Source organism: Oncorhynchus clarkii, chromosome 32, assembly GCF_045791955.1.
Source record: "Oncorhynchus clarkii lewisi isolate Uvic-CL-2024 chromosome 32, UVic_Ocla_1.0, whole genome shotgun sequence".
NCBI classification, from domain to species: Eukaryota; Metazoa; Chordata; class Actinopteri; order Salmoniformes; family Salmonidae; genus Oncorhynchus; species Oncorhynchus clarkii.
Window position 1 is genome coordinate 39,550,772 of NC_092178.1, and position 26,344 is coordinate 39,577,115.

The 26,344-nt window shown below is 40.7% G+C and overlaps 1 protein-coding gene across 2 annotated transcripts; it reads right to left on the reverse strand.

Annotated features, from left to right (window-relative positions):
• Nucleotides 1–373: 373 nt before the first annotated feature.
• LOC139391816 (lipase, hormone-sensitive a) lies at nucleotides 374–23,181 on the reverse strand. 2 transcript variants are annotated; one of them, XM_071139380.1, is made up of 11 exons: nucleotides 23,091–23,181; nucleotides 13,279–13,527; nucleotides 12,759–13,043; nucleotides 12,425–12,515; nucleotides 11,557–11,702; nucleotides 11,208–11,393; nucleotides 10,923–11,078; nucleotides 10,572–10,716; nucleotides 10,231–10,458; nucleotides 9,652–10,040; nucleotides 374–3,774 (listed from the first exon to the last, which is right to left on the reverse strand). In XM_071139380.1, the coding sequence occupies exons 2-11, from the start codon at nucleotides 13,516–13,518 to the stop codon at nucleotides 3,514–3,516; spliced, it is 2,127 nt and encodes a 708-aa protein (XP_070995481.1). In that variant the 5' UTR covers nucleotides 13,519–13,527; nucleotides 23,091–23,181; the 3' UTR covers nucleotides 374–3,513. The 2 variants fall into 2 exon arrangements, with proteins under 2 accessions (XP_070995481.1, XP_070995482.1); XM_071139381.1 differs by lacking the exon at nucleotides 23,091–23,181 and adding an exon at nucleotides 13,925–14,020 and having other exon boundaries at nucleotides 379–3,774.
• Nucleotides 23,182–26,344: the final 3,163 nt, after the last annotated feature.

A 26,344-nucleotide genomic window follows, 5' to 3' on the forward strand; every position in this document is an offset into this window, starting at 1 on the left:
GATTGCATTAAACATTGTTGTGCATTGACTGCTTGTCAGAATACATCTGTCCCTCCTATGGCTCTAGCAATTTCAATGAGCCTCGAGAATGAACACACAAGTTGACTAGGTAAATCGGTCAACTATTCTACTATGGGGTTGTTTGATTTTGTTTCATTAATAACATTACAAAAATAGTAGCACTGAAAAGTTACATCCAGAGTGATAGGCTTTGAATACATTTCCCCAGCAGCTACAATAGGCTACACACCGCTGTCGGATTTGAGCACTGTGTGGTGCGCATTATAGACTACTTCATTCCCTTAATCTGAACATCGGAGTGTCATTAATACTCATGCATGTCAGTTCAGTGCACACAGAGTAACAGAGAAAATAAGATATTTGAGAATACATTTATTTGAGAATATATTTCATAGAACAGACATGCTTCTGTCTGTATTAGGCATCCCCAAGCCACAAAAGATGACTGGTGTTCCAAAATTTGTCATTCATGAAAGGTAATAGATCATAATTTTTGTGTTCTGTAAGTAGTAAGTACATTTGACATCTAGCCTTAAATACAACATATTTTTTTAAAACAGTAACCCAAACAAAAACATGTCCATGTTCAACCAAGTCATTTCCACACTCATCCGCTGCTGGTCAACATCACCTTGTCAATACAATACTGTAGCTCTATCTTGTAAATACATAAACAAGCTTCACCACACACACACACACACACACACACACACACACACACACACACACACACACGAAGTAACTACAGTGACTTCGGAAGTATTTAGACCCATTGACCTTTTACACATTTTGTTACATTACAGCCTTATTCTAGAATGGATTAAATAAAACAAGTTCCTCAGCAATCTACACACAATACCCCATGACAAAGCAAAAACAGGTTTTTAGAAATTTTTCAAATTTATATGTAACAGAAATACCTTATTTACATAAGTATTCAGACCCTTTGCTACGAGACTTGAAATTGAGCTCAGGTGCATCCTGTTTCCATTGATCATTCTTGAGATTGTTAAGTACTAAATAATGACTGGTAACAGGTGTAGGAACTACCATATTTCTGGAGCAGGCTCCTGTTTCACTGATTCGGACTCTGAAGTTCGCAGCGCCAATTGTTAGGTTCTAAATAAAGAATACAAACTCACGGACGATTAGTAAACCAAGTTCAAACCAAGTTTATTCACCCACTGGGTCACACAGCCTGGGTCACATCCCTGCCGGCAAAAACCTCCCCAAACCCGGACGGCACTGGGACAATTGTGAACCGCTTCATGGGTCTCCTAGTCTCGGCCGGTTGCGACAGAGCCTGGACTCGAACTAGGATCTGTAGTGCCACAGATCTGTAGTGCCACAGCTAGAGATCCTGCCTTAGACCACTGCGCCACTCAGGAGGCCCTTGCAAGACATACTTTTTGTGATATCTGTTCTTCCTCACTTCATGTGACCTCTGCCCAAATTCCTCACTCCACCTCACAGCTGTCCTGTTGACTTGTACCAGACTGTGGACCTTGTCCTTCCATAGGATCCCTGATGTCTAACAATATATTCTGACAGAATGTAAACGCTCTACATTCACCTCTCCCTCAGTGACATGAATAAGAATATTTCATATTTAGAAGTCAGAACACATCAAGATGTTTCTACAACTTGGAGTCCACTTGGGGTAAATACAATTGAAACGACATGATTTGGAAAGGCACACACCTGTATACATAAGGTCACACAGATGGCAGTACATGTCAGAGCAAAAACCAAGCCATGAGCCATGGTACGTAGAGCTCCGAGACATGATTGTGTCCAGGCACAGATCTGGGGAAGGGTACCAAAACATTTCTGCAGCATTGAAGGTCCCCAAGAACACAGTAGCCTCCATCATTCTTAAATGGAAGAAGTTTGGAACCACCAAGACTCTTCCTAGAGCTGGCCGCTCAGCAAAACTGAGCAATCTGGGGATAAGGGCCTTATCAGGGAGGTGACCAAGAATCCGATGGTCACAGAGAGCTCTAGAGTCCCTCTGTGGAGATGGGATAACCATCCAGAAGGACAACCATCTCTGCAGCACTTCACCAAATCAGGCCTTTATGGTACAGTGGCCAAACAGAAGCCACTCCTTAGTAAAAGGCACATTACAGCCTGCTTGGAGTTTGCCAAAAGGCACCTAAAGACTCTCAGATGATGAGAAACAAGATTCTCCGGTCTGATGAAACCAAGATTGAACTATTTGGCCTGAATGCCAAGCATCACGTTCTGGAGGAAACCTGGCACCATCCCTACGGTGAAGCATGGTGGTGGCAGCTTCATGCTGTGGGGATGTTTTCCAGTGGCAGGGACTGGGCGACTAGTTACGATCGAGGCAAAGATGAACGGAGCAAATTACAGAGAGATCCTTGATGAAAACCTGCTCCAGAGCACTCAGGACCTCAGACTGGGGGCGAAGGTTCACCTTCCAACAGGACAACGACCCTAAGCACACAGCCAAGACAACGAACAAGTGGCTTTGGGACAAGTCTCTGAATATCATTGAGTGGCCCAGCCAGAGCTTGGACTTGAACCCTATTGAACATCTCTGGAGAGACCTGAAAATAGCTGTGCAGCAATGCTCCCAATCCAACCTGACAGAGCTTGAGAGGATCTACAGAGAACAAATGGGATAAATTCCCCAAATACAGGTGTGCCAAGCTTATAGTGTAATTCCCCAAAAGACTCAAGGCTGTAATCGCTGCCAAATGTGCTTCAACAAAGTACTCAGTAAAAGATCTGAATACTTATGTAAATTAGATCATTTAAAAATAAATAAATTAGGTAATATTTCTAAAAACCTGTTTTTCTTTGTCTTTATGGAGCATTGTCTGTAGATTGATGAGGGAAACCTAATAAAATTTTGAAAAAGTCAAGGGGTCTAAATACTTTGAAGGCACTGTATGCATGCATTAGGTCCTATTAGTTGTTCAACCCGATGATACAGGCAAGGTAAAATAAAGGGATTTGTTTGTACAGTACAGTTTTGGAGTTAAAGGCACTACTTCTGATTACACAAATCTGTCTATTCAGAGATTATTACTTTTATTTCTAAGCAGCCGGTTGCCATTTTGTTTCTGCTTTAGCCAAATCAATCACAAAGGGGTTGGTTAAAGCATAAGGACAGAATAGCAACCAGGAAAGGCATTTCTTTCAACGCTGGTCATTGTTTTTTTTCAAATACCCTGTGTTATGTTTCTGCAATGTTAAAAAGGACTACATTTCATACTTTTCCCCCAGTGTGCTTTGGATGATCGTATTGTGCTGTCAGTCGACTGCCTTTCCCCCCAGACTACCATTGAGTAAAATAATCTGGAAAGCCCCTCAAGGGGCCTGTCCTCCCTTTTTCTTCCATCCGTAGTTTATTTCCCCCCCTCTTCACCATTTTATAAATTGTACATGCATGACTCCTCAGTTCCCTACAAACTCTAACAACTACACTTTCCCCTCCATTTTATTAGGCAGCTGGTAAGCCACTCAATTTGATGGGCCATGATTGGTCCTTTCCAACTTTGGTTGCTTGTTAGTACAGGGAGGCGGGGTTTGCTGCTGGAAGACCTCTCTGATTCGCGCTACGCAGATGTCTGAGGCCACCTGTGTCTCCTTAGCGAGCCCCAATAGGCTGAGGAAGCCATGTGGGAGGTCCTCCACCACTCTCAGGGTCACTGGTTGGCCCATATCCCGCAGTTTCTTGGCGAACATCACAGAGTCATCCAACAAGGCATCCAGTGCAGAGGCCTGTGGGGACAGACAGGGGAGTAAGAATTACAGGGCCAATCTGGAGATTCTTCCTCCATTTTTGGACTGTTTAATTAATATGTAGGCCCCTTTTCAGTACACAACACACTGACGTCAGGCACGGAATGCACAAGCCATTTTAGGAGGCAGATTGACCACCATCGCCATCTGTGCCCATTCAACATAGTTGCATTTCTGTTACTTCTAAACAAAAACACTTTTTGGGGTACGCTTACAATGTTGTTTTGATCATTGCTTGAACAGTCGCTAAGATTATATTTGGTTGTGATCTTTGCTAAATACTTATTTTGGATGCAGCAGTTGATAGATAGAATGCCAACGCTCATTAACATAAGAGCTCTAGCCAAAAGTGTTTAAGTATAATGCAGTGAGTTGATTTGCAAAGATGACAACTAGTATATTAAGCAGGACATTCATACATCCTTAAAATCCAAATGTAGAGTGAAAAGCACTCATAAGCAACATGTAAACGGAGGCTTGTTTTGCTGGCGGTTAATGAGAACTCCCCCGTGTTATGTAACCAATATGGCGTGCATTGTCCTCTTGCAGCAATGTTTGCAAGCACAGAAAGGGGTGTATAGAGTCCTGCCGTGGAAGTGTCATAATACTCATAAAATCTAGCGGTCAAACAGGGAAATGGTTCCAATCATTTTTCCACCATTCATTTTTCCTGTTGGGGATTTTAGAATCACTGAAAATAACGTCTGTGTTTCATGTAGACTTACCCTGGTGTAACGTTTTGATAACCATGTAAATCTCTCTTGGACAAGGTGACTTTTATATAATTGCCTCTATTTACTCTTAGATTCAAAAGTGCTAATTAGCATCAAAGTAGACCTCATGCAAAACTACAAATCCCTGCAAGCTCCTGCACATCATCTCTAGCTGACACCTTTGCTAACAGGTATTGTGTCAATTTAAAATGTGCACAAGACAGTTCACAGAATATTCCATTTAAAGAAATGTAGCCAACTTATTGTACTACATTTAGCTAACATAGTTATTCCAGACATTCTTACCTCTGCCTCAATTTGGCAGTGTCGTCCAGATCAGCAGCTGGGGCTCCCGAGTGGCGCAGCCGTTTAAGGCACTGCATCTCAGTGCTAGAGGCGTCACTACAGACCCTGGTTCGATTCCAAGCTGTATCACAATTGGCCAAGCGTTGTCCGGGTTAGGCTGTCATTGTCAATAAGAATTTGTTCCTAACCGACTTATATATATATATTTTTAAATAGTAGTTCTTTATGATAGTCACATTAGCAGCTAATTAGCATTTCATTTGGGGGGGGGGGGGGGTTATCAAAACATCACGCCAGAGTAAGCCTACATGAAACACAGCCTTTATTTGAAATGTTTCTAAAATGTGAAAAATGATTGGGACCATTTTACTATTTTATCGCTAGGTTTTATGGGTATTATGACTCTATTATGATACTGTGGTACTTTATAGCCATTAATTCTTAAAGAATATAACCTATAACTGCTTAGTTCAACTATCATACCACATCAGAGGGGTATGCTACAAATCAGGACCAATGAGTTAGCCAGTTTACTTGGATAAACAACCACAAATAACTATTGATTTTTTTGGTTAATTAAGAAAAATAAACTTCGATATGTGTTTTTTGTAGTATACCCCTCTGAACCAATAATACAAGCTTGTTTTATGCCAATGCTTATAAACAAACTCTGTATAGCTTCAAAACATAGTTGTAACTATCATTTTGATCTCAAGATGGTCAGTCTTTGCATCTATAGTTCAGTGGTTATACGTATATTTCACAAGCCCCATCCCTCAGCTATTTTTACCAAAACAAGTGGCGGGGTGTTCGCTTTGTTATTGTTTGAACTCCCGATTGGCCCTTAAAATGGAAAGACCAACAATCGTGGCGTATTAGAGAGACCAGTGAACAAGGTCAAAATAGACCCACTGCAGATTTTTACTAGTACTACTTCAGTGCAGAAGCAGAACCGTCCCCCACGACAGCACGCGTGCGACACCCACACTGCTCAAATCATGGACAAATGCTAATTTTTTGGCATAATAATGCTGTTGGCAGAAGACTGCCTCAGTAGTAATGGTAGGCTATAGACTGTTATGGGTACTTGGTAATTGGATGCTCTTCAGTAGCTAACTAAAAATACATTTAAAAACGTACAATCGGGGATGTAATCATTAGTCCAAACAACAAAAAATTTGAGTTTCTATTGGACAAATTCAGGTAAGTCCCTCCCCATTTTGTTCTGTTTAAGAAATGTTTTGCAACAGAGCGGCAAAATAAACACACCCCAGGGCCAATGTTCCCTAATTGTTTTCATCACTGAGTAAATTTCAGGTCTGCCGAGTGCAAACTTGAACGTTATGAAAAATCTGTGCAACTTCCAGCACACGTTAAGTGCGCACACTGTTTACTGTGAACACCAGCTTTAAGTTATAGTTGTAATGGCCTACCATTAAAAAACATCCCATAACATTTTAACATGGAAATAGCTAATAAAATAGCTATACTATGATACTGCCTACAGAAGCAGCCAACACCACAGTTCAATGTAGACTTCTAAAAACATTATGCAGGGCTTGATATAACCCCTTTAGCCACTTGTCCTTCAGACAAGGAGGTGACTGACAATGCAGTTGTATTATGTTGTTTGATACAAAATGATTATTATTGTCATCCCCATACCATTATTATTAGAGAATCAGTCAGAAATGTATGCTACCCTCTGCCTATTGGCTTCTTAGCTTAATCAAACCTGTCTCAATATACAACACTGCCCCTAATGTAGGCCTACATGTTTTGTGCTCTTGTAGGAAGCAATCACTGCTCAATTGTTGACCAGACATTTGCTATAATTGGGCTGATAACTCACTAACTAGCAAAGAATATGAACAAATGTGCGCACACACATCTACTCTTGACCACTCATGCCTGTCATTGCAATGGAGTCCTCCTCCGATGCGCTCTGCCTAAAACAAAATCAGACTACTGGTAAATCTTGTTTAGTTATATTTGTTTCGGTATGTTACATTGAACAGGACTAATATTATGCTGATTTGATCATAATTCCCACAGTAGAGGGAAACGTTGATAGTGCAAACTAACGGGGAAAGTTTATTGTGCGCAGCTTAGAGGGAACATTGCCCAGGGCTCTTCCTCGGATTTTCTGATAAGGTGGTGGCATTTTGCATTTTTTTTTCAACCTGTAACTGCCATTTCCTGAAACCTAGAGTCTTAAATTATATCAAACAATGTAGCCAAGTAAAGCCAACACTGAAGTCTTGTGTTTGATCCTAAATAAAAATGTAGATGGTCTCAATGACACTAATCATTTAGGGGGTAATGATTATTCTAATACATAGGTGCATTGATTAGAGGTCGACCGATTAGGGCCGATTTCAAGTTTTCATAACAATCGGAAATCGGTATATTTGGGTGTCGATTTGCCAATTTTTAAATGTATTATTATTATTATTTTTTAATGTATTTTTTTTTACACCTTTATTTAATCTTTATTTAACTAGGCAAGTCAGTTAAGAACACATTCTTATTTTCAATGACGGCCTAGGAACGGTGGGTTAACTGCCTTGTTCAGGGGCAGAAAGACAGATTTTCACCTTGTCAGCTCGGGGGATCCAATCTTGCAACCTTACAGTTAACTAGTCCAACGCAATAACGACCTGCCTCTCTCTCTCGTTGCACTCCACAAGGAGACTGCCTGTTACGCAAATGCAGTAAGCCAAGGTAAGTTGCTAGCTAGCATTAAACTTATCTTATAAAAAACAATCAATCATAATCACTAGTTTAACTACACATGGTTGGTGATATTACTAGATATTATCTAGCGTGTTCTGTGTTGCATATAATCTGACTGAGCATACAAGTATCTAAGTATCTGACTGAGCGGTGGTAGGCAGAAGCAAGCGCGTAAACATTCATTCAAACAGCACTTTCGTGCGTTTTGCCAGCAGCTCTTCGTTGTGCGTCAAGCATTGCGCTGTTTATGACTTCAAGCCTATCAACTCCCGAGATGAGGCTGGTGTGACCGAAGTGAAATGGCTGGCTAGTTACTGCGCGCTAATAGCGTTTCAAACTTCACTCGCTCTGAGCCTTGGGGTGGTTGTTTCCCTTGCTTTGCATGGGTAACGCTGCTTCGATGTGGTGGCTGTTGTCGTTGTGTTGCTGGTTTGAGCCCAGGGAGGAGCGAGGAGAGGGACGGAAGCTATACTGTTACACTGGCAATACTAAAGTGCCTATAAGAACATCCATATGGTATACAAATGGTATAGAGGGAAATAGTCCTATAATAACTAAAACTTCTTACCTGGGAATATTGAAGACTCATATGAAAGCTGGTGGTTAATTTTAACATTCTCTCATGTTCTGAGCAAGGAATTGAAACGTTAGCTTTCTTACATAGCACATATTGCACTTTTACGTTCTTCTCCAACACTTTGTTTTTGCATTATTTAAACCAAATTGAACATGTTTCATTATCTACTTGAGGCTAAATTGATTTTATTGATGTATTATATTAAGTTAAAGTAAGTGTTAATTCAGTATTGTTGTAATTGTCATTATTACAAATAAAAAAAAATTCTCAATTATATATATAATTTAATTTTTATTTATTTTATTTATTATTATTATTATTATTTTTTATATATATATATATATAATTTAATTTTTATTTATTATTATTTTTATATATATATATATATATATATATATATATATATATATATATATATTTTTTTAAATCGGCCGATTAATCGGTATAGGCTTTTTTGGTCCTCTAATAATCCGTATCGGCGTTGAAAAATCATAATCGGTCGACCTCTAGTCTTGATGTGAATAGTCTCGTGAAAATGTAAACTGACTTTTCAAATTTTGTTTGGGGAGAAAATGCTGAATAATTCAATTACTGGATCCAATAGGCTATTTGGAATATGAAACAAGTGAACTAGGCCTATAGGAACTTGTTTCAGATCTCCATCTCTGACCTAATCCATCAAGTTAGGTCTGACTACTAGGCTAGCATTCATTCAACGTGCCTTGTCATTGGTGAACTGACTATTATTATCATTAGCAGTCTACTGTTTGTTGACATATCAAGAAGTAGGATCAAGAACTGATTAACTACCATAGGCCTACTAATCTATAACAGTTTCTGTGAAGGAGGGTATTAGCGGAACAGCTCTCTCTGCCATGTCTGTTTACATTCACGCAGTTATGCGCACTGAACTACTGCAACACCGCATGTTTCCTTGCCCGTCAATGTGCTCGCGCCTACTACCATTGGAGATCTAAGCATGTGTGGGCAAGAAAGTGTTCTGGCTTAAATCTAGTTCACTAAACGCAGTAGCCACTTACATTCGTCAAGGAGCTAACTACGAAATAAGTGGTTGTGTGCTTAACTAACACATAACATTTTGGAAAATGTATTTGACAAACAGTTTGTTCTCCATTTTCTTATCCTTTTTCCTCACACATCAGTGTCATCAAAGGATGACGAGCTGGATGGCAGCTATCCACGAGGGAGGAAAACAGTACTACGACTAGGCTGGCGCGAAGAGCTAAAGATTCTCTCTCATCGCCCAAGTCCTCTGATTGACTCAGCTCCAACTTCAGACGGTTGAAACCACAATGTTCCAACTAGAAGCCTATTTCTGCATATTTTAGGCTAGTTTTTCATACCAGCGTACTTTGACCTCAAATTGCGTGCATGGTACACAAAATGTGTACATGTTGGCAGGTCTGCTACTCTTTTACTTTCTTGGCTGTTCCATCCTCCACACCAATTTTTCCAAATGCATTGACTCCACCATAACCACCCCTTCACATACCCCCCTCTCACCACCAAATGTACAGGCGGTAGTCCTCTCAGTAGGTCATCAGGGGATAGAAGTGGTGACACAAACGGGTTCTTGACGATGGGACAGCTAGGCGTCTGGATCACAGCGAGGCGCTCAGAGCGCAGGGGCTCAAAACCTTCTGGGTAATCCCTAGGACCTGAGGAGGAGTTGGATGAGGAGGAACTGGGTGACGTTGATCTGTAGTGGGCCTCGTTGTCGAGGGACTGCTGGTGTGACGATGACAGTGACCCTAGGACCTCTGCAGGAAGGAATGACTGGATCCAATTGGATGCCCCGTGTGTGAGATCACTGATCAGCAAGGCTGTGTCTCTACCTAGAGCACTCAATGTGCTGGTCCACTCTGTGGGCTGTACTGCCTGAGAGTCTTCACCTGGAGAGAAAGGAAAAGAGGAAGATGAGGTAATTGGGGGGGGGGGGGGCAAAACAATACAGTTATTTAATACCTACACACAAAAGCATCACTATTAATGCTGAGACACTCTTTGCCCCTCTAACTCATTTCCATAAGCTTTGACTAATACCCTCATTCATTTCACATCCTTCCTTCCTTCCTTCCTTACCTGCGTAGGCATTGAGGCACTTGGAGAGCACTCCTAATGGCAGTAGTGGGTCAATGAGGGTGAGCAGACGGGAGGGCGAGGCGTCAATGGTGAGCAGGGTAGCTGGATAGGCAGCCATTATACCATCTGGGACACGCACACCGCAGGCTATGGCCCTCATAGACACTGTGATGCAGAGGTTCCCCCCAGCACTGTCCCCAGCCAGACACACACGCTCAGCCGTGGAGCCTGGGGCAGAGGGACAGAGCAATCAGTACCAGCTGGTCTGATACAGGAGGTTGTTATAATTCTGCAATAATTTCTTTGGTTCTAAACTCTAACACATTAGTAACAACACAGACCCAGAAGATGGCAGTTCTTGAGGGCCCAACAGTAGGCATAGAAGCACTCCTCCAGGGCTCTGGGAAATGGGGCCTCAGGGGCAAGGGAGTAGTCCACAGACAGAATGGGGACATTTAGATCCTTGGACCAGCTCTTCAGATAGTTCTGGGAAATAAAAGGAGGATGGAGGACAAATGGAGTGATGAGAAAATGGAGAATTGACAGGAAAATTAAACATAACTGTTAAAAGAGAGGAAAGTAGACTTCATGGTAAGTGCTGAGCCCCACTTAACTTGATTACTGAGAGACTAAGGTGACTGATTAGCTTAAGTAATTGCAGGCATCACATCACAATGCCTGGCCTACCATACCTCATGGGATTTCGAGGTCTGGGCCACGAAGCCTCCTCCATGGAAGTGGATCAGCAACCAGGGGGAGGGAGGGTGCTTCTGAGCACCAAACGGTACCAAAGACACAGAGATGGGGGTAGCTTCTGTACGAGAGAAAGCCAGCAGCTCGTCACTGTCCTGAAGGAAGAGAGAGAACTAGATGTTTGCGTCATAACGTAACCCTTTTTACACTAACATGATTAAACTGTGCAGAACTTTGATAAAAACATCACATAGTAACCACCAAGGTTACAGCTGAGAGCTCACCTGCCCTTCTCGAAGTTCATAGGAGATGAGCCGCACGTTAACAGGTCCAGGGCCCCAGTGGGCCACCGGAGGGGACACAGGGGCAAAGAGACGGGGGTCTGAGGCCAGGGGGAGGCGCAGTGGTTCAGGAGGTATGGTCAGGGTGAGGTTCAGCTGCACTAGGTTAGAGGCTACACTGGCCAAGCCCTGTGGGAGAAAGGGTCTTAAAAGCAATCAAACCAACAGAAGGTTTGGAAGAGCAAGAAAAGAGTGAGTAAGGGAAACAGAGACCTAAGAGAGACTGCGAGATTCAAGACATCTTTATTTGCATACAATATCATATTACTAGTTGACTCCCTTCTGCCCTCACCGATAGAAGCTCTGATTCTGTGAGGTTCCAGAAAGACTTCCAGAACTTCATGTCCAGATTCTGGGTGATCCGCTCAAACTCTGCTCCCCTCAGCTCTGGATCAATGACATACTTCGCAGAGGTAAGGAAGGAGAAAGCTGCCATGCCTTAGGGAAATGGAGAGTGTATGCAAAGTCTGTAGGGCAGTGCATACTATGCAATTAACATTTAAAATGTCAAAGGATAACCACAAATCTTACAAGAGGCCCTAAGAGGTAGATAGTCACTGAGGTTTATTGCGGCAAGTACTATTATGAAAGTTCAAATCAGGAAGGCTGGTCTGAATGTTTAACTTCCTCCATAACATAAATTCACTTTTGTTTCCTATTCTACGGGCATAGTGGGAATGAATACAAACGTATCATCATCAGATTAGCATCTGGTTTCTTCTCCCTTTTCCTATTTCCCATGTGTGGAAGGTCATTCACCCATTTACCCTGTAGCTTATAAGCACGGCACAATAATGCATATGCCTCACGCTTGCTGTTTAACCTATGGGCTGGGCTCACTTTTGCAATTATCACCTTCCTCTCTCTCTCAGCCAATAGGCGTAAATCTTGGGTTGCATTTATGTGACAAACGTAGCCACGTTCTCTTACTTACTGTATTATAGAAAAAGGAGTCGTGCATAGGACTACATTACCATCACATCATCTGGCTCCGAGGACCTTCCCTCAGAGACGAGACCATTCCTCAAACTACTTAATAAAATGTCATTGCATTCAGTCTGTGTTGTTTATTCAGTTAAGCCTGTACTCCATTAAATTAATATATATCGTTTTTACACGCTCTTACAGCCCAAAGAATTCAGACATTTACAGAGACTGACCTAACCCAGACTGTTGTTTTCCGTAGCTCTCTCCGAATGAGACCATGCTTATGACAACTGTCTGCAGGAATGGACGAAGGGTAGGCGAGAACTGGGGAGACGGAGGGAAAATTTGGATTTCAGGATCATTGGTCTCACGTAGCCATACCTCCAAAAACGTTGTTAGGGAAGCCTGGTTCTCGCCGAGGCTACAGTATATCCACCCTCAGTATATTCCCAAGTCATGAAAAGCTTAGCATTCACAATGACCAATTGCTAAATGATATCTTATCAACATTATATTGAAATCAATGTGCCACTCCTCCCACAAAGTCAACAAGTGGTGATGACTGACCTGAAAGCCCAGGCAGCGGCCATAGAAGCAGGCCTTGTGCATGGAGGTGTACTCCCTCACAAACCTCCTGCTCAGCTCTCCATTCTGCAGGGAGTACAGTTGCCCATGACTGTTGTCGTGGATCAGACGCTGAGCAAGGTAGAGGAGGGCCCGCAGCTGACACAGGGCACTGGAGTAGGCTTCCATCTCTGAGGCATTGTGGTTTGCCCTAAAGAAGGCCCTGTGGCAGTTAGAGGCAATGTAGCGGCCCTTGTGGATGATGTGCAAAAGGCAAGACTGCAGCACCTGAGAGATGAGATGGGATGCTTTGTTGTCAGCTGGTATTGCGAATAAAATGAATATATTTCTAGTTTTGCATTATATTAATAATCCAAGATTGTCCCTCTGTTGCTAGCTTGCGCAGTCTTTTGACTGTGTGATTGTCTCAGTCTCTTGACAATCACACTGCGTGATACTTCTTCTAGACTACTAACCTCACTGCTCAGAATGTCAGAAGAAAAGTTATGTTATTATAGCTTACCTTTACCAGTGTGCGATACCCATTCCCAGGGGTATCTGCGTCAAAGTCATAGTGGTGGTAGACTGCAGTAAAACCAGCAACCACAGGTTCGAGTGCACGGCCATGGTCCTGAATCTTTCTCATGCAGGTCAACAAGCGTCCGGAAGCGTTACCGCACAGCAAGTCGGTAGGCCCAGACAGAGCTGTGATGTTTTCCTCACACACTGCCTCCAAGGCTGTGAACACAGCTCTCCAGGCCATACCTGAAAACTAGAGAGAGAAGATACATATAAACCAAATATTTTATTTCTTATTTATTTTATAATAGCTTTGACAGATTAAATTAAGGAGATTGAAAAGGAGAATTTTGCTTTTATACAACCCCCCCCAAAAACATACACAGTACCAGTCAAAAGTTTGGACACACCTACTCATTCCAGGGTTTTTCTTTATTTTAACCATTTTCTACATTGTAGAATAATAGTGAAGACATCAAAACTATGAAATAACACATATGGAATCATGTAAACAAATATAAAATGAATCAAGTAAAAGTAAATCACCTAGTAAAATACTACAAGTAAAATTACTTAAGTATTCAAAGTAAAAAGCATTTAAAAAATATTATATTAAGCAAACCAGACGGCATCAATTTCTTTTTTTCCACCTTTTATTTAGGGATAGCCAGGGGCACACTCCGACATCATTTACAAACGAAGCATGTGTTTAGTGACTCCACCAGATCAGAGGCTGTAGGGATGACCAGGGATGTACTTTAGACCATTTTCTTGTCCTGCTAAGCATTCAAAATGTAATTAGTAATTTTGGGTGTCAGGAAAAATGTATGGAGTAAAAATTACATACATTTTAGGAATACAGTAAAGTAAAAGCTGTCAAAAATATAAATAGTAAAGTACAGATACCCCCCCAAAACTATTTAAGTAGTACTTTCAAGTATTTTTTTTACTTAAGTACTTTACACCACTGCCAAAGAGGGAACAGTTTCATTGCAATCGTGTTATGATTTAAAATGTTTCACTGGAAAAAAATTATTTGCATTTATTTACAATTAATTTGTTCTTGCCATTAAAAATGATTTCCTTGCAATATTATTTATTTTGCACTCAAAACATGAGTTAATGTTTGGCTTTCAATATCATCATTTTTATTTGCCATAATAAAAATGTTGTTCTCTAATTCAAAAGGGTTGCTTGATATAAAAAAAGGCACAAATGTAATTCCATAAGAACTGTGCTGAAATAAAAGTAGGGTATCAAAGAATTTGCACAGCTGTCAATCAAGCTAAGGACATAAGAGAATGTATCAGTCCAAGGTTGGTTAGATCTGTTGATTCATGATTCTTAGTATTCTTGTCTTGACTAGGCCTATACCTTTAGGATTTATGACAAGATTGTGTTCATTTTGATAAATGCTGGCAACAGGCTTTGTAATCTCATCATTTTGCAGTTAGAAAAAGTATGTTTGTAGGAGTCTTGGGATAGTTGTATGCTTTAATCTTTGACCTTTGGCACACACAACCAAACCCGTCATTAAAGCAGAACTTTGCTTTTTCACAACCAAAAATAAATAAAATGTAAATGTATTGTTATAGGGTCGAAACACTTGTTTTGCAATTTGAGAAACTTACCTCAACCATCCTCATCGTGCAGAATGAGGGTTAATGTTGTTTTGCAATTTCACTTGGGGTTGGGCTAAGTTTCTCAAAAACAAGTGAAATTGCAAAACAAGTGTCTGGACTAGAGATCGACTGATTAATTGGAATGGCCGATTAATTAGGGCTGATTTCACGTTTTCATAACAACCGGAAATCGGTATTATTGGCCGTTTTTTTACACCTTTATTTAACTAGGCAAGTCAGTTAAGAACACATTCTTATTTTCAATGACGGCCTAGGAACAGTGGGTTAACTGCCTTGTTCAGGGGCAGAACGACAGATTTTTACCTTGTCAGCTCAGGGATTCAATCTTGCAACCTTACAGTTAACTAGTCCAACGCTCTATAACCACCTGCCTCACGAGGAGCCTGCCTGTTACGCAAATGCAGTAAGGAGCCAAGGTAAGTTGCTAGCTAGCATTAAACTTCTTATAAAAAACAATCAATCATAATCACTAGTTAACTACACATGGTTGATGATATTACTAGTTTATCTAGCATGTCCTGCGTTGCATATAATCGATGCGGTGCACTTTCGCGAAAAATAATTGTCGTTGCTCCAACGTGTACCTAACCATAAACATCAATGCCTTTCTTAAAATCAATACACAGAAGTATATATTTTTAAACTTGCATATTTAGCTAAAAGAAATCCAGGTTAGCAGGCAATATTAACCAGGTGAAATTGTGTCACTTCTCTTGCGTTCATTGCACGCAGAGTCAGGGTATATGCAACAGTTTGGGCCGCCTGGCTCGTTGCGAACTAATTTGCCAGAATTTTACGTAATTATGACATAACATTGAAGGTTGTGCAATGTAACAGGAATATTTAGACTTAAGGATGCCACCCGTTAGAAAAAAATACGTAACGGTTCCCTATTTCAATGAAAAAATGTAGAGATGATAGGTCATTAATATGGTCGAATCCGGAAACTAAGGCTCATATTTCTGTGTGTTATTATGTTATAATTAAGTCTATGATTTGATAGAGCAGTCTGACTGAGCGATGGTAGGCACCAGCAGGCTCGTAAGCATTCATTCAAACAGCACTTTCGTGCGTTTTTCCAGCAGCTTTTCGCTGTGCTTCAAGCATTTCGCTGTTCATGACTTCAAGCCTATCAACTCCTGAGATTAGGCTGGTGTAACCGATGTGAAATGGCTAGCTAGTTAGCGGGGTGCGCGCTAATAGTGTTTCAAACGTTACTCGCTCTGAGACTTGGAGTAGTTGTTCACCTTGCTCTGCATGGGTAATGCTGCTTCGAGGGTGGCTGTTGTCGATGTGTTCCTGGTTCGAGCCCAGGTAGGAGCGAGGAGAGAGACAGAAGCTATAATGTTACACTGGCAATACTAAAGTGCCTATAAGAACATCCAATAGTCAAACGGTATATGAAATACAAATCGTAGAGAGAGAAATAGTCCTATAAATTACTACAACCTAAAACTTCCTACCTGGGAATATTGAAGACTCATGTTAAAAGGAACCACCAGCTTTCATATCTTCTCATGTTCTGAGCAAGGAACTTAAACGTTAGCTTTCTTACATGGCACATATTGCACTTTTACTTTCTTCACCCACACTTTGTTTTTGCATTATTTAAACCAAATTGAACATGTTTCATTATTTATTTGAGACCAAATTGATTTTATTGATGTATTATATTAAGTTAAAATAAGTGTTAATTCAGTATTGTTGTAATTGTCATTATTACCAAAAAATAAATAATAAATAAATAAGATTAAAATCGGTATCTGCTTTTTTGGTCCTCCAATAAATCGATATCGGCGTTGAAAAATCATAAAATCGGTCGACCTCTAGTCTGGACCCTATTTACAAAAAAAAAAAGAGATGTGGTTGTAAAAAAATACTTATCTTTTAATGATGGGTTTGGTTGTGTGTGCCAAAGGTCAAAGATTAAAACATGCAACTATCCCGACTCTTCCTACAAACAGACTTTATCTAACTTTGCAAATGAATGAGATTACATAGCCTGTTGACAGCATTTATCAAAATGAACACAATCTTGTCATAAATCCTAAAGGTATAAGCCTAGTCAAGACAAGAGTACTAAGAATATTGAATCAACAGATCAAACCAACCTTGGTTGCATAGATATGACTGATAAATTCTCGATAATGTCCTTAGCTTGACTGACAGCTGTGCAAATTCTTTGATACCCTACTTTTGTTTCAGCACAGTTCTTATGGAATTACTTTTGTGCCTTTTTATATTAAGCAACCCTTTTGAATTAGATAACATTTTTATTATGGCAAATAAAAAATTATACTGAAAGCAAAATATTAACTCCAAAGTTGAGTGCAAAATAAATATTGCAATGAAATTATTTTTAAAGGCAAGAACAAATGAATTGTAAATAAATGCAAAGAAATTCTTTCCAGTGAAACATTTTCAATCATAACGCAATTGTGATGAAACTGTTCCCTCTTTGGCAGTGGTGTAAAGTACTTAAGTAAAAAAAAAATACTTGAAAGTACTACTTAAATAGTTTGGGGGATTATTTATATTTGACAACTTTACTATATTCCTAAGGAAAAAAATAAAATGATGCCGTCTGGTTTCCTTAATATAAAGAATGTTAAATGATTTATACTTTGACTTTTAATACTTAAGTATATTTAAAACCAAACACTGACTTTTACTCCAGTAGTATTTTACTGGGTGACTCAATTTTACTTGAGTAATTTTCTATTATTTACTTTTACTCAAGTATGACAATTAAGTACTTTTTACACCACTTATCTATGGTTAAAATAAGTTACTCTGCTCTTCGCTTTCACTGCCCTTTTTTGCATTTGTAAAGTTTTGGCACATTAATTCCATGTAGGTGGGGTTTAGAGGGAGGCGTAAATGTTGCTTCTCTGTTGGTCAAACGGTTTTGGAGTAACAGTACATCATTTTTTATATCCCAGCTAGAAGCTTACATGTTTGATAGATAGCTAGCAATGCTGAGAGGAAACAGTGTTTTTTGCTAGTGTAAAAAAGCTTTACTTTTCTTTTTTTTGTGTCTAACTTTTCCATTTTGGACAAAAAGGACTCAGTAGCTAACGTTAGCCAGCTAGCCCAGTGGGACTAACAAACCTAGCTAGCTAACATTACAACAAGGAGGTTATCAGGGACAAACCCTTAGCTAAATAAATGTCTTGTAATTTCACACTTAAAAGATGCATTGAAACAATTAGCTAGTTAGATAACATGGCAATACAGTGCATTTGAAAGAATTTAGACCCCTTGACGTTTCCCACATTATTACATTACAGCCTTATTCTATAATGGATTAAATTATTTCCCCCCCCCTCATAACCAATCTAAACACAATAACCTATAATGACAAAGCAAAAACAGGTTTTTAGAAATGTTGCCAAATGTATAAAAATAAAAAAATATGACATTTACATACAGTTGAAGTCAGAAGTTTACATAAACCTTAGCCAAATATTTAAACTCAGTTTCAAACTCAGTTTCACAATTCCTGACATTTATTCCTTGTAAAAATTCTCTGTCTTAGGTCAGTTAGGATCACCAATTTATTTTAAGAATATGAAATGTCAGAATAATAGGAAAGAGAATGATTTATTTAAGCTTTTATTTCTTTCATCACATTCCCAGTGGGTCAAAAGTTTACATACACTCAATTAGTATTTGGTAGCATTGCCTTTAAATTGTTTAACTTGTGTCAAATGTTTCAGGTAGCCTTCCACAAGCTTCCCACAATAAGTTGGGTGAATTTTGGCCCATTCCACCTGACAGAGCTGGTGTAACTGAGTCAGGTTTGTAGGCCTCCTTGCTCGCACACACTTTTTCAGGTCTGCCCACACATTTTCTATAATATTGAGGTGAGGCTTTGTGATGGCCAATCCAATACCTCGACATTGTGGTCCTTAAGCCATTTTGCAACAACTTTGGAAGTATGCTTGGGGTCATTGTCCATTTGGGAGACCCATTTGCGACCAAGCTTTAACTTCCTGACTGATGTCTTGAGATGTTTCTTCAATATATCCACATCATTTTCCTCCCTCATGATGCTATCTATTAGGGCACCAGTCCTTCCTGCAGCAAAGCACGTTCCACAACATGATGCTGCCACCCCCGTGCTTCACGGTTGGGATGTTGTTATTCGGCAAGCTTCCCTCTTTTTCCTTCAAACATAACAGCGGTGATAATGGACAAACAGTTATATTTTTGTTTCATCAGACCAGAAGACCTTTCTCCAAAAAGTACCATCTTTGTCCCAGTGTGCAGTTGCAAACCAAAGTCTGACTTTTTTATGGTGGTTTTGGAGCAGTGGCTTCTTCCTTGTTGAGTGGCCTTTCAGGTTATGTCGATATAGGACTTGTTTTACTGTGGCTATAGATACTTTTGTCCCCGTTTCTTCCAGCATCTTCACAGGGTCCTTGCTGTTGTTCTGGGATTGATTTGCACTATTCGCACCAAAGTACGTTCATCTCCAGGAGACAGAACGCGTCACCTTCCTGAGCGGTATGGCGGCTGCGTTGTCCCATGGTGTTTATACTTGCGTACTACTGTTTGTACAGATGAACGTGGTACCTTCAGGTGTTTGGAAATTGCTCCCAAGGATGAACTAGACTCGTGGAGGTCTACAATTTTTATTCTGAGGTCTTGGCTGATTTCTTTTGATTTTCACATGATGTCAAGCAAAGAGGCACTGAGTTTGAAGGTAGGCCTTGAAATACATCCACAGGTGACTCAAATGATGTCAATTAGCATATCAGAAGCTTCTAAAGCCATGACATAATTTTCTGGAATTTTCCAAGCCGTTTAAAGGCACAGTCATCTTACTGTATGTAAACTTCTGACCCACTGGAATTGTGATACAGTGAATAAGTGAAATAATCTGTACGTAAACAATTGATGGAAAAATGACTTGTGTCCTGCACAAAGTAGATGCGCTAACCGACTTGCCAAAACTATAGTTTGTTAACAAGAAATTTGTTGAGTGGTTGAAAAACGAGTTAATGACTCCAACCTAAGTGTATGTAAACTTCCGACTCCAACTGATTAGTTTTATGTAAACTCAGCAAAAACTAAAACATCCCCTCACACTCAACTGTGTTTATTTTCAACAAACTTGTGTAAATATCTGTACGAACATAACAAGATTCAACAACAGACGTAAACTGAACAAGTTCCACAGACATGTAACTAACAGAAATGGAATAATGTGTCCCTGAACAAAGGGGTAGGGGGGGGGGTCAAAATCAAAAGTAACAGTCAGTATCTGGTGTGGCCACCAGCTGCATTAAGTACTGCAGTGCATCTCCTCCTCATGGACTGTACCAGATTTGCCCATTTTTGCTGTGAGATGTTACCCCACTCTTCCACCAAGGAACCTGCAAGTTCCCAGACATTTCTGGGGGGAATGGCCCTAGTCCTCACCCTCCGATCCAACAGGTCCCACACGTGCTCAATGGGATTGAGATCTAGGCTCTTCACTGGCCATAGCAGAACACTGACATTCTTTCCTTGCAGGAAATCACACACAGAACAAGCAGTATGGCTGGTGGCATTGTCAAGCCTGCAGGAAGGGTACCACATGAGGGAGGAGGATGTCTTCCTGTAATGCACAGCATTGAGATTGCCTGCAATGACAACAAGCTCAGTCCGATGATGCTGTGACACACCGACCCAGACCATGACGGACCCTCCACCTCCAAATCGATCCCGCTCCATAGTACAGGCCTCTGTGTAACGCTCATGCCTTTGATGATAAACGCAAATCCGACCATCACCCCTGGTGAGACAAAACCGCGACTCGTCAGTGAAGAGCACTTTTTGCCAGTCCTGTCTGGTTCAGCGACGGTGGGTTTGCGCCCATAGGCGACGTTGTTGCCGGTGATGTAAGGCAAGTCCTCACCAGACAACAGGCCTACAAGCCCTCAGTCAAGCCTCTCTCAGCCTATTGCGGATAGTCTCCGCACTGATGGAGGGGTTGTGCGTTCCTGGTGTAACTCAAGCAGTTGTTACCATCCTGTACCTGTCCCCCAGGTGTGATGTTCGGATGTACCGATCCTGTGCAGGTGTTGTTACACGTGGTCTGCCACTGCAAGAACGATCAGCTGTCCGTCCTGTCTCCCTGTAGCGCTGTCTTATGGGTCTCACAGTACGGACATTGCAATTTATTGCCCTGGCCACATCTGCAGTCCTCATGCCTCCTTGCAGCATGCCTAAGGCACGTTCAAGCAGATGAGCAGGGACCCTGGGCATCTTTCTTTTGTTTTTTTTCAGAATCAGTAGAAAGGCCTCTTTAGTGTCCTAAGATGTCATAACTGTGACCATAATTGCCTTCCATCTGGAAGCTGTTAGTGTCTTAACGACCAGTCCACAGGTGCATGTTCATTAAACAAGCATGGGAAACAGTGTTTAAACCCTTTCACAATGAAGATTGGTTTAGTTATTTGGATGTTTACGAATTATCTTTGAAAGACAGGGTCCTGAAAAAGGGACGTTTCTTTTTTTGCTGAGTTCATTTATATATGGTCTATGTAACCTGTGTTTATCTTTTAATACAGTCATCTCAGTTTTCATATGAAGCATCTTCATATCCTTCGCCTGCTATGCAAAGAAATGGGCTCCTTTGTATTTGTTGTCACGGTCACAGAAACTGGTAAACATCTTGGCCCCAGTTATTCGGTGTATAAAGTGACGTATACTGTGTCGCCACCATGCTCGACGCTATTTACAAGGACCGCTACCTCAATGCAGACAAGAAAGAGGGTTTAGGTGAAATGTTACATACACAGCTGGACAAGATGGAAACGGACACAGTGGACACCGAGGAAGAGAGGCCACAGACAAACAAAGCTGAAACTTCACTGCTTGACATGTATGATGAAATCCTGGTTGATAATGAAACGACTGAACAACGAAACAACACATCAAGTAAGTGAAAGAAATAAGTCTTGATTATGTTTTACTGGTAATGGGGACATACGTAAATGCCAACAAACCTTTTGGTCAGTGTGGTGTGTGTGTAACCTTTATTTAACTAGGCAAGTCAGTTAAAGAACACATCCTTATTTACAATGACAGCCTACCATGGCCAAACCCGGATGACGCTGGGCCAATTGTGCGCCGCCCTATGGCCGGATATGATACAGCCTGGATTCAAACCAGGGACTGTAGTGCGTCCGTGTGAAATATTTAACTGTACTAGAATTCTTAAAAAAGGCACAAAAAAATGTATCAGTATCGTTTTTTTGGCCAAGGAAAATATTGGGTACCAGAAAAATGTCATCAGTTTATCACTAATATTTAGCAATGAATCCGCTGAAAGACGCCCAATGGCTCTATCGAACAAGGACAACCATATTTACACGCACAAACGTGTCGTGCGATCAGTATCACACAGAGCCTTCTCAACATGCCACAAAGAAGGTCTACATTTCTTTACAGATTTCGTCCCCCACCCCCCATGATGAAAACAAGCCCAGATTTCCCCAGGTTAAAATTCCATTTAAATATCAAGCGTTTTCAGGAGCAATTTCAGTAATGGGAAACGGCTCGAGGATCGAATGATGCTCCTACTAAGTTTCTAACGATGAATGAAGCCTTAGGATGCTTTTGGGAAACCGGGCTCTGTTCAATTTCCATGAAGGCCTTTTTAAATTCCTTTCAGTTTTTATTAAAGTCACTGTCATCTAGTTACTTAAGACCCAGCTCTCAAAACAACAACAGCCCTTTGAACCTAACCATCTGATTGATGACGTCACCAGACATTTGCGGTATAGAAACTAACCCAGTCCACTAACTTCACTCCCAAAATATCAGGTTTCACAAGAACACGACATCAGCTTTCCCAGCGGTAACCACTGGCCTCTACATTAGTCCACCTACACTTTTTTGTTTTGTTTTACTGTATCAATGTTGACAATGGCAGTAAATCCATAGTTAAAATTCGTACTTTCAAAAGCCACATAGAATTTAGCAGCCAAAATGCTAGCTACAGCTGCAGCTAAAGTTATCTATGGCAGAAATTGTGACTGACGAACAACAGACAACAAGCAAGCGACTTCAAACGGACACCCGAAATTTAACGTGCGATTTGTGTTTACGAGATAAGTGTGAATGTACAGTTATCAAACATGCAAAGCATAGTGTATTTTACAGACTAGTATAAACTTACCAACACGCATCCTCTCTTCTACTGACAGTTTCTGTTTCGCCCACAGACCCTGACTAGTAATTATTACGAGTATTCTGCCAGCAGCACAAACGATGACGTCACGTTTGAATTGTCATGTTAAACCTTCAAAAGAAAAGCCCTTATTTAAAAATGTGGATAACTCATTAAAAATATATTGAATTTATCCACTTTTATTATGCCAACAATAAAAGGCAATAAGTAATTTATGACCAATAAAATGAACAAATACAATATTGACACTGGAATGTTGAGAATAATAGACTGTAGAGATACTTTTTTATATTTTTTACCTGTCTCAGTTAAAGTGCTGCCACCATAATATCCTGCTGCTAGGAGAACGGTCATTAAATATGGGTAGTCATGATGTGCAGTTCACGAACTATTCATTTTTAAGGACTATTTTTTACAACCTCTACAGCCCTTATTTGTTTTTCTGAGTGACTTTGTAGTCGTTCGTTTACCTGCTGCTGGCGGCCATTAATTCTACAGGATTAATATGCGCTCCTCCAATGACTCCACTCAGACCAACAAACACAACACAACGGTCAGTGCCGGGATCGCCTTTTCGCACGAAGGTCCGTGGTGGGTCTGTATAAATTATGCGATTATATTGGAGACAGGTTTATAGCAGTGAATGTCATCTAGTTTACTCTTACAGTATTTCTAAATAGAAGTCATATCAGCCAGGGAAACGAATTGTTCTCACTTTATGATAGAACATTCAGATGTATCTGCCTGGCTGTGGGGATCTTTACTTTAATTATTAGAATTTTCTTGTGATCACAAAGTATCTACTTATTTTGCTCAAATAGAGGAAAAATAGAGTAGTGTTTTCTTTGAAAAGATGGGCCTGGCTGAGAATAGAACATTCAGTGTGGCGCTGTTTAGCGCATTTTTTTGTATTGTCCTTTAAGTGTGTGCTTTCAGGCAACTACTCGACTACCACATACCGATAACACATGTTATCTCGCGTGTGTGTGTGTGTGTGTGTGTGTGTGTGTGCGCGCGCGCGCTTTGCTGCACGAGGGACTGGTGCACGTCGCAAAATAGATGGCATCACGAGGTAGCAAAATTATGCGGATATATTGAAGCAACATCTCAAGACATCAGTCAGGAAGGTAAAACTTGGTCGCAAATGGGTCTTCCAAATGAACAATGACCCCAAACATACTTCCAAAGTTGTGGCAAAATGGCTTTAATGACAACAAAGTCAAGGTATTGGAGTGGCCATCACAAAGCCCTGACCTCAATCCTATAGAACATTTGTGGGCAGAACTGAAAAAGCGTGTGCGAGCAAGGAGGCCTACAAACCTGACTCAGTTACACCAGCTCAGTCAGGAGGAATGGGCCAAAATTTACCCAACTTATTTTGGGAAGGTTGTGGACCTGCAACATTTGACTGAAGTTAAACTAATTAAAGGCAATGCTACCAAATACTAATTGATTGTGATGAAAGAAATAAAAGCTTTAATAAATCATTCTTTCTGCTATTATTCTGACATTTCACATTCTTTAAAAAAAAGTGTTGATCCTAACTGACCTAAGACAGGGAATTTTTACAAGGATTAAATGTCAGGAATTGTGAAAAAACTGAGTTTAAATGTATTTGGCTATGGTGTATGTTAACTTCCGACTTCAACTGTACTCCTCAATGCCATTGGATGAATCACGGAACATATTCTAGTCTGTGCTAGCAAAACAGTCCCATAGCTTAGCATCCGAGTCATTTCACCACTTCCGTATTAAGCAGGAATTAGGAGGATATAATTATTGTCAGATTTTCCAAATGGAGGGCCAGGGAGAGCTTTGCACGCGTCTCTGTGTTTGGAGTAAAGGTGCTCTAGAGTTTGTTTTTTTTGCTCTGTTTGCACATGTGACATGCTGGTAGAAATGAGGTCAAACTGATTTGTTTGCTTGCAATAAAGTCCCTGGCCACTAGGAGCACCGCTTCTGGGTTAGCATTTTCTTGTTTGCTTATGGCCTTGTACAGCTCGTTGAGTGCGGTCTTAGAGCCAGCATCCGTTTGTAGTGCTAAATAGACGGCTACGCAATATATAGATGAAAACTCTCTTGGTAGATAGTGTTGTCTACAGCATATCATGAGGTACTCTACCTCAGGCGAGCAATACCTCGAGACTACCTTAATATTATACATTGCGCACCAGCTGTTATTGGTGGCCCCTCGCTTCTCCTCCTGCACACGCTCAGACATGGCGTGGCAGAGGGTGTGCTGAAAGCTGTTGGAGAACATCCCGAAGTGCTGGGTGGAGAGAGTGCTGACTGGGATGGTGCAAGCTATCAGCAGGTAAGGGAAGGGGAGATAGCTAGAGGTTATAAAATGGTTTCAAATTGTCTGTATCTTTGTCCCATCTCTTTCTCTCATAATGTAAGTGTTATTTTTCCTCTAGGCCTGACAGAGGTCCAATGATCATGGGGAACCTGGTGTTGAAGAACAAAAAGGCCCGGTTTATTGTCACCTATAAACTGCTCCAATACAAGTATGAGGTGAGAAGGTGAACTGATGTTGAACTGGGCAGTCAGTCATTCATTCTGTACAATGCATCTATTCATTCTATCATTGTTGGAATTGAACAGACCTCTGTTATAGCTGAAGTCTTCATCTTACTTCACAGACTCATGTTTTGATTATTCTTTTGGGTTACCTGACTCAGGACAGGAAGACGCCACTACTTATACAGTTGAGTGTACAACAAAGTCTTTGGTGTTGTGATGATATATGTGTATTTATGACAATGTTGTTGATTTTGTGTGTGACTGTGCGTGTGTCCAGGTGCTGCGGTCGCTGTGCCAGGCCTGGAGCAGTAGCTCTATGTGAGCCGGGCTCTGCTGCTGTGTGTGGGACTACTGAGTGATGCAGAGTTACAGGTGCTACGCTCAGGCACACCCCCAACACTACGGTACAGTATTGTGTCACATGATTTGACCTGTCTGCCTCCGGGTTGTATTCAATGTACAGTGTACGAATCATGCACAATTTTGACAAGGTGGGAGATACATACTGAATTTATACTGTTTTCCAAGTTATGTGTCGCTTTTTCACATTTGTTAATTGGTTTTGTAAGAGTTGGTTGGTCAGTTCATTCGTTTTCCAGTATGTTGATGCCATTGGTTAAAAAAGTAAGGGTAACCTGCAGTGTCCAACCAAAAATATAAGTTTGTTTTACTTCATTGTTTGTAAACAATATAATTTTACAAAAAATGATATTTTGGTT

Bases quoted from the DNA above. Each gene is read 5' to 3' on its own strand.
- LOC139391816 (XM_071139380.1), bottom strand. From the start codon at position 13,518: ATGGCCTGGAGAGCTGTGTTCACAGCCTTGGAGGCAGTGTGTGAGGAA. The intron at 12,516-12,758 runs GTCAGTCATCAC...CCGTCTCCCCAG, and splicing joins GCCGCTGCCTGGGCTTTCAG to TTCTCGCCTACCCTTCGTCC. The intron at 11,703-12,424 runs GTCAGTCTCTGT...CATTTCCCTAAG, and splicing joins AAAACAACAGTCTGGGTTAG to GCATGGCAGCTTTCTCCTTC.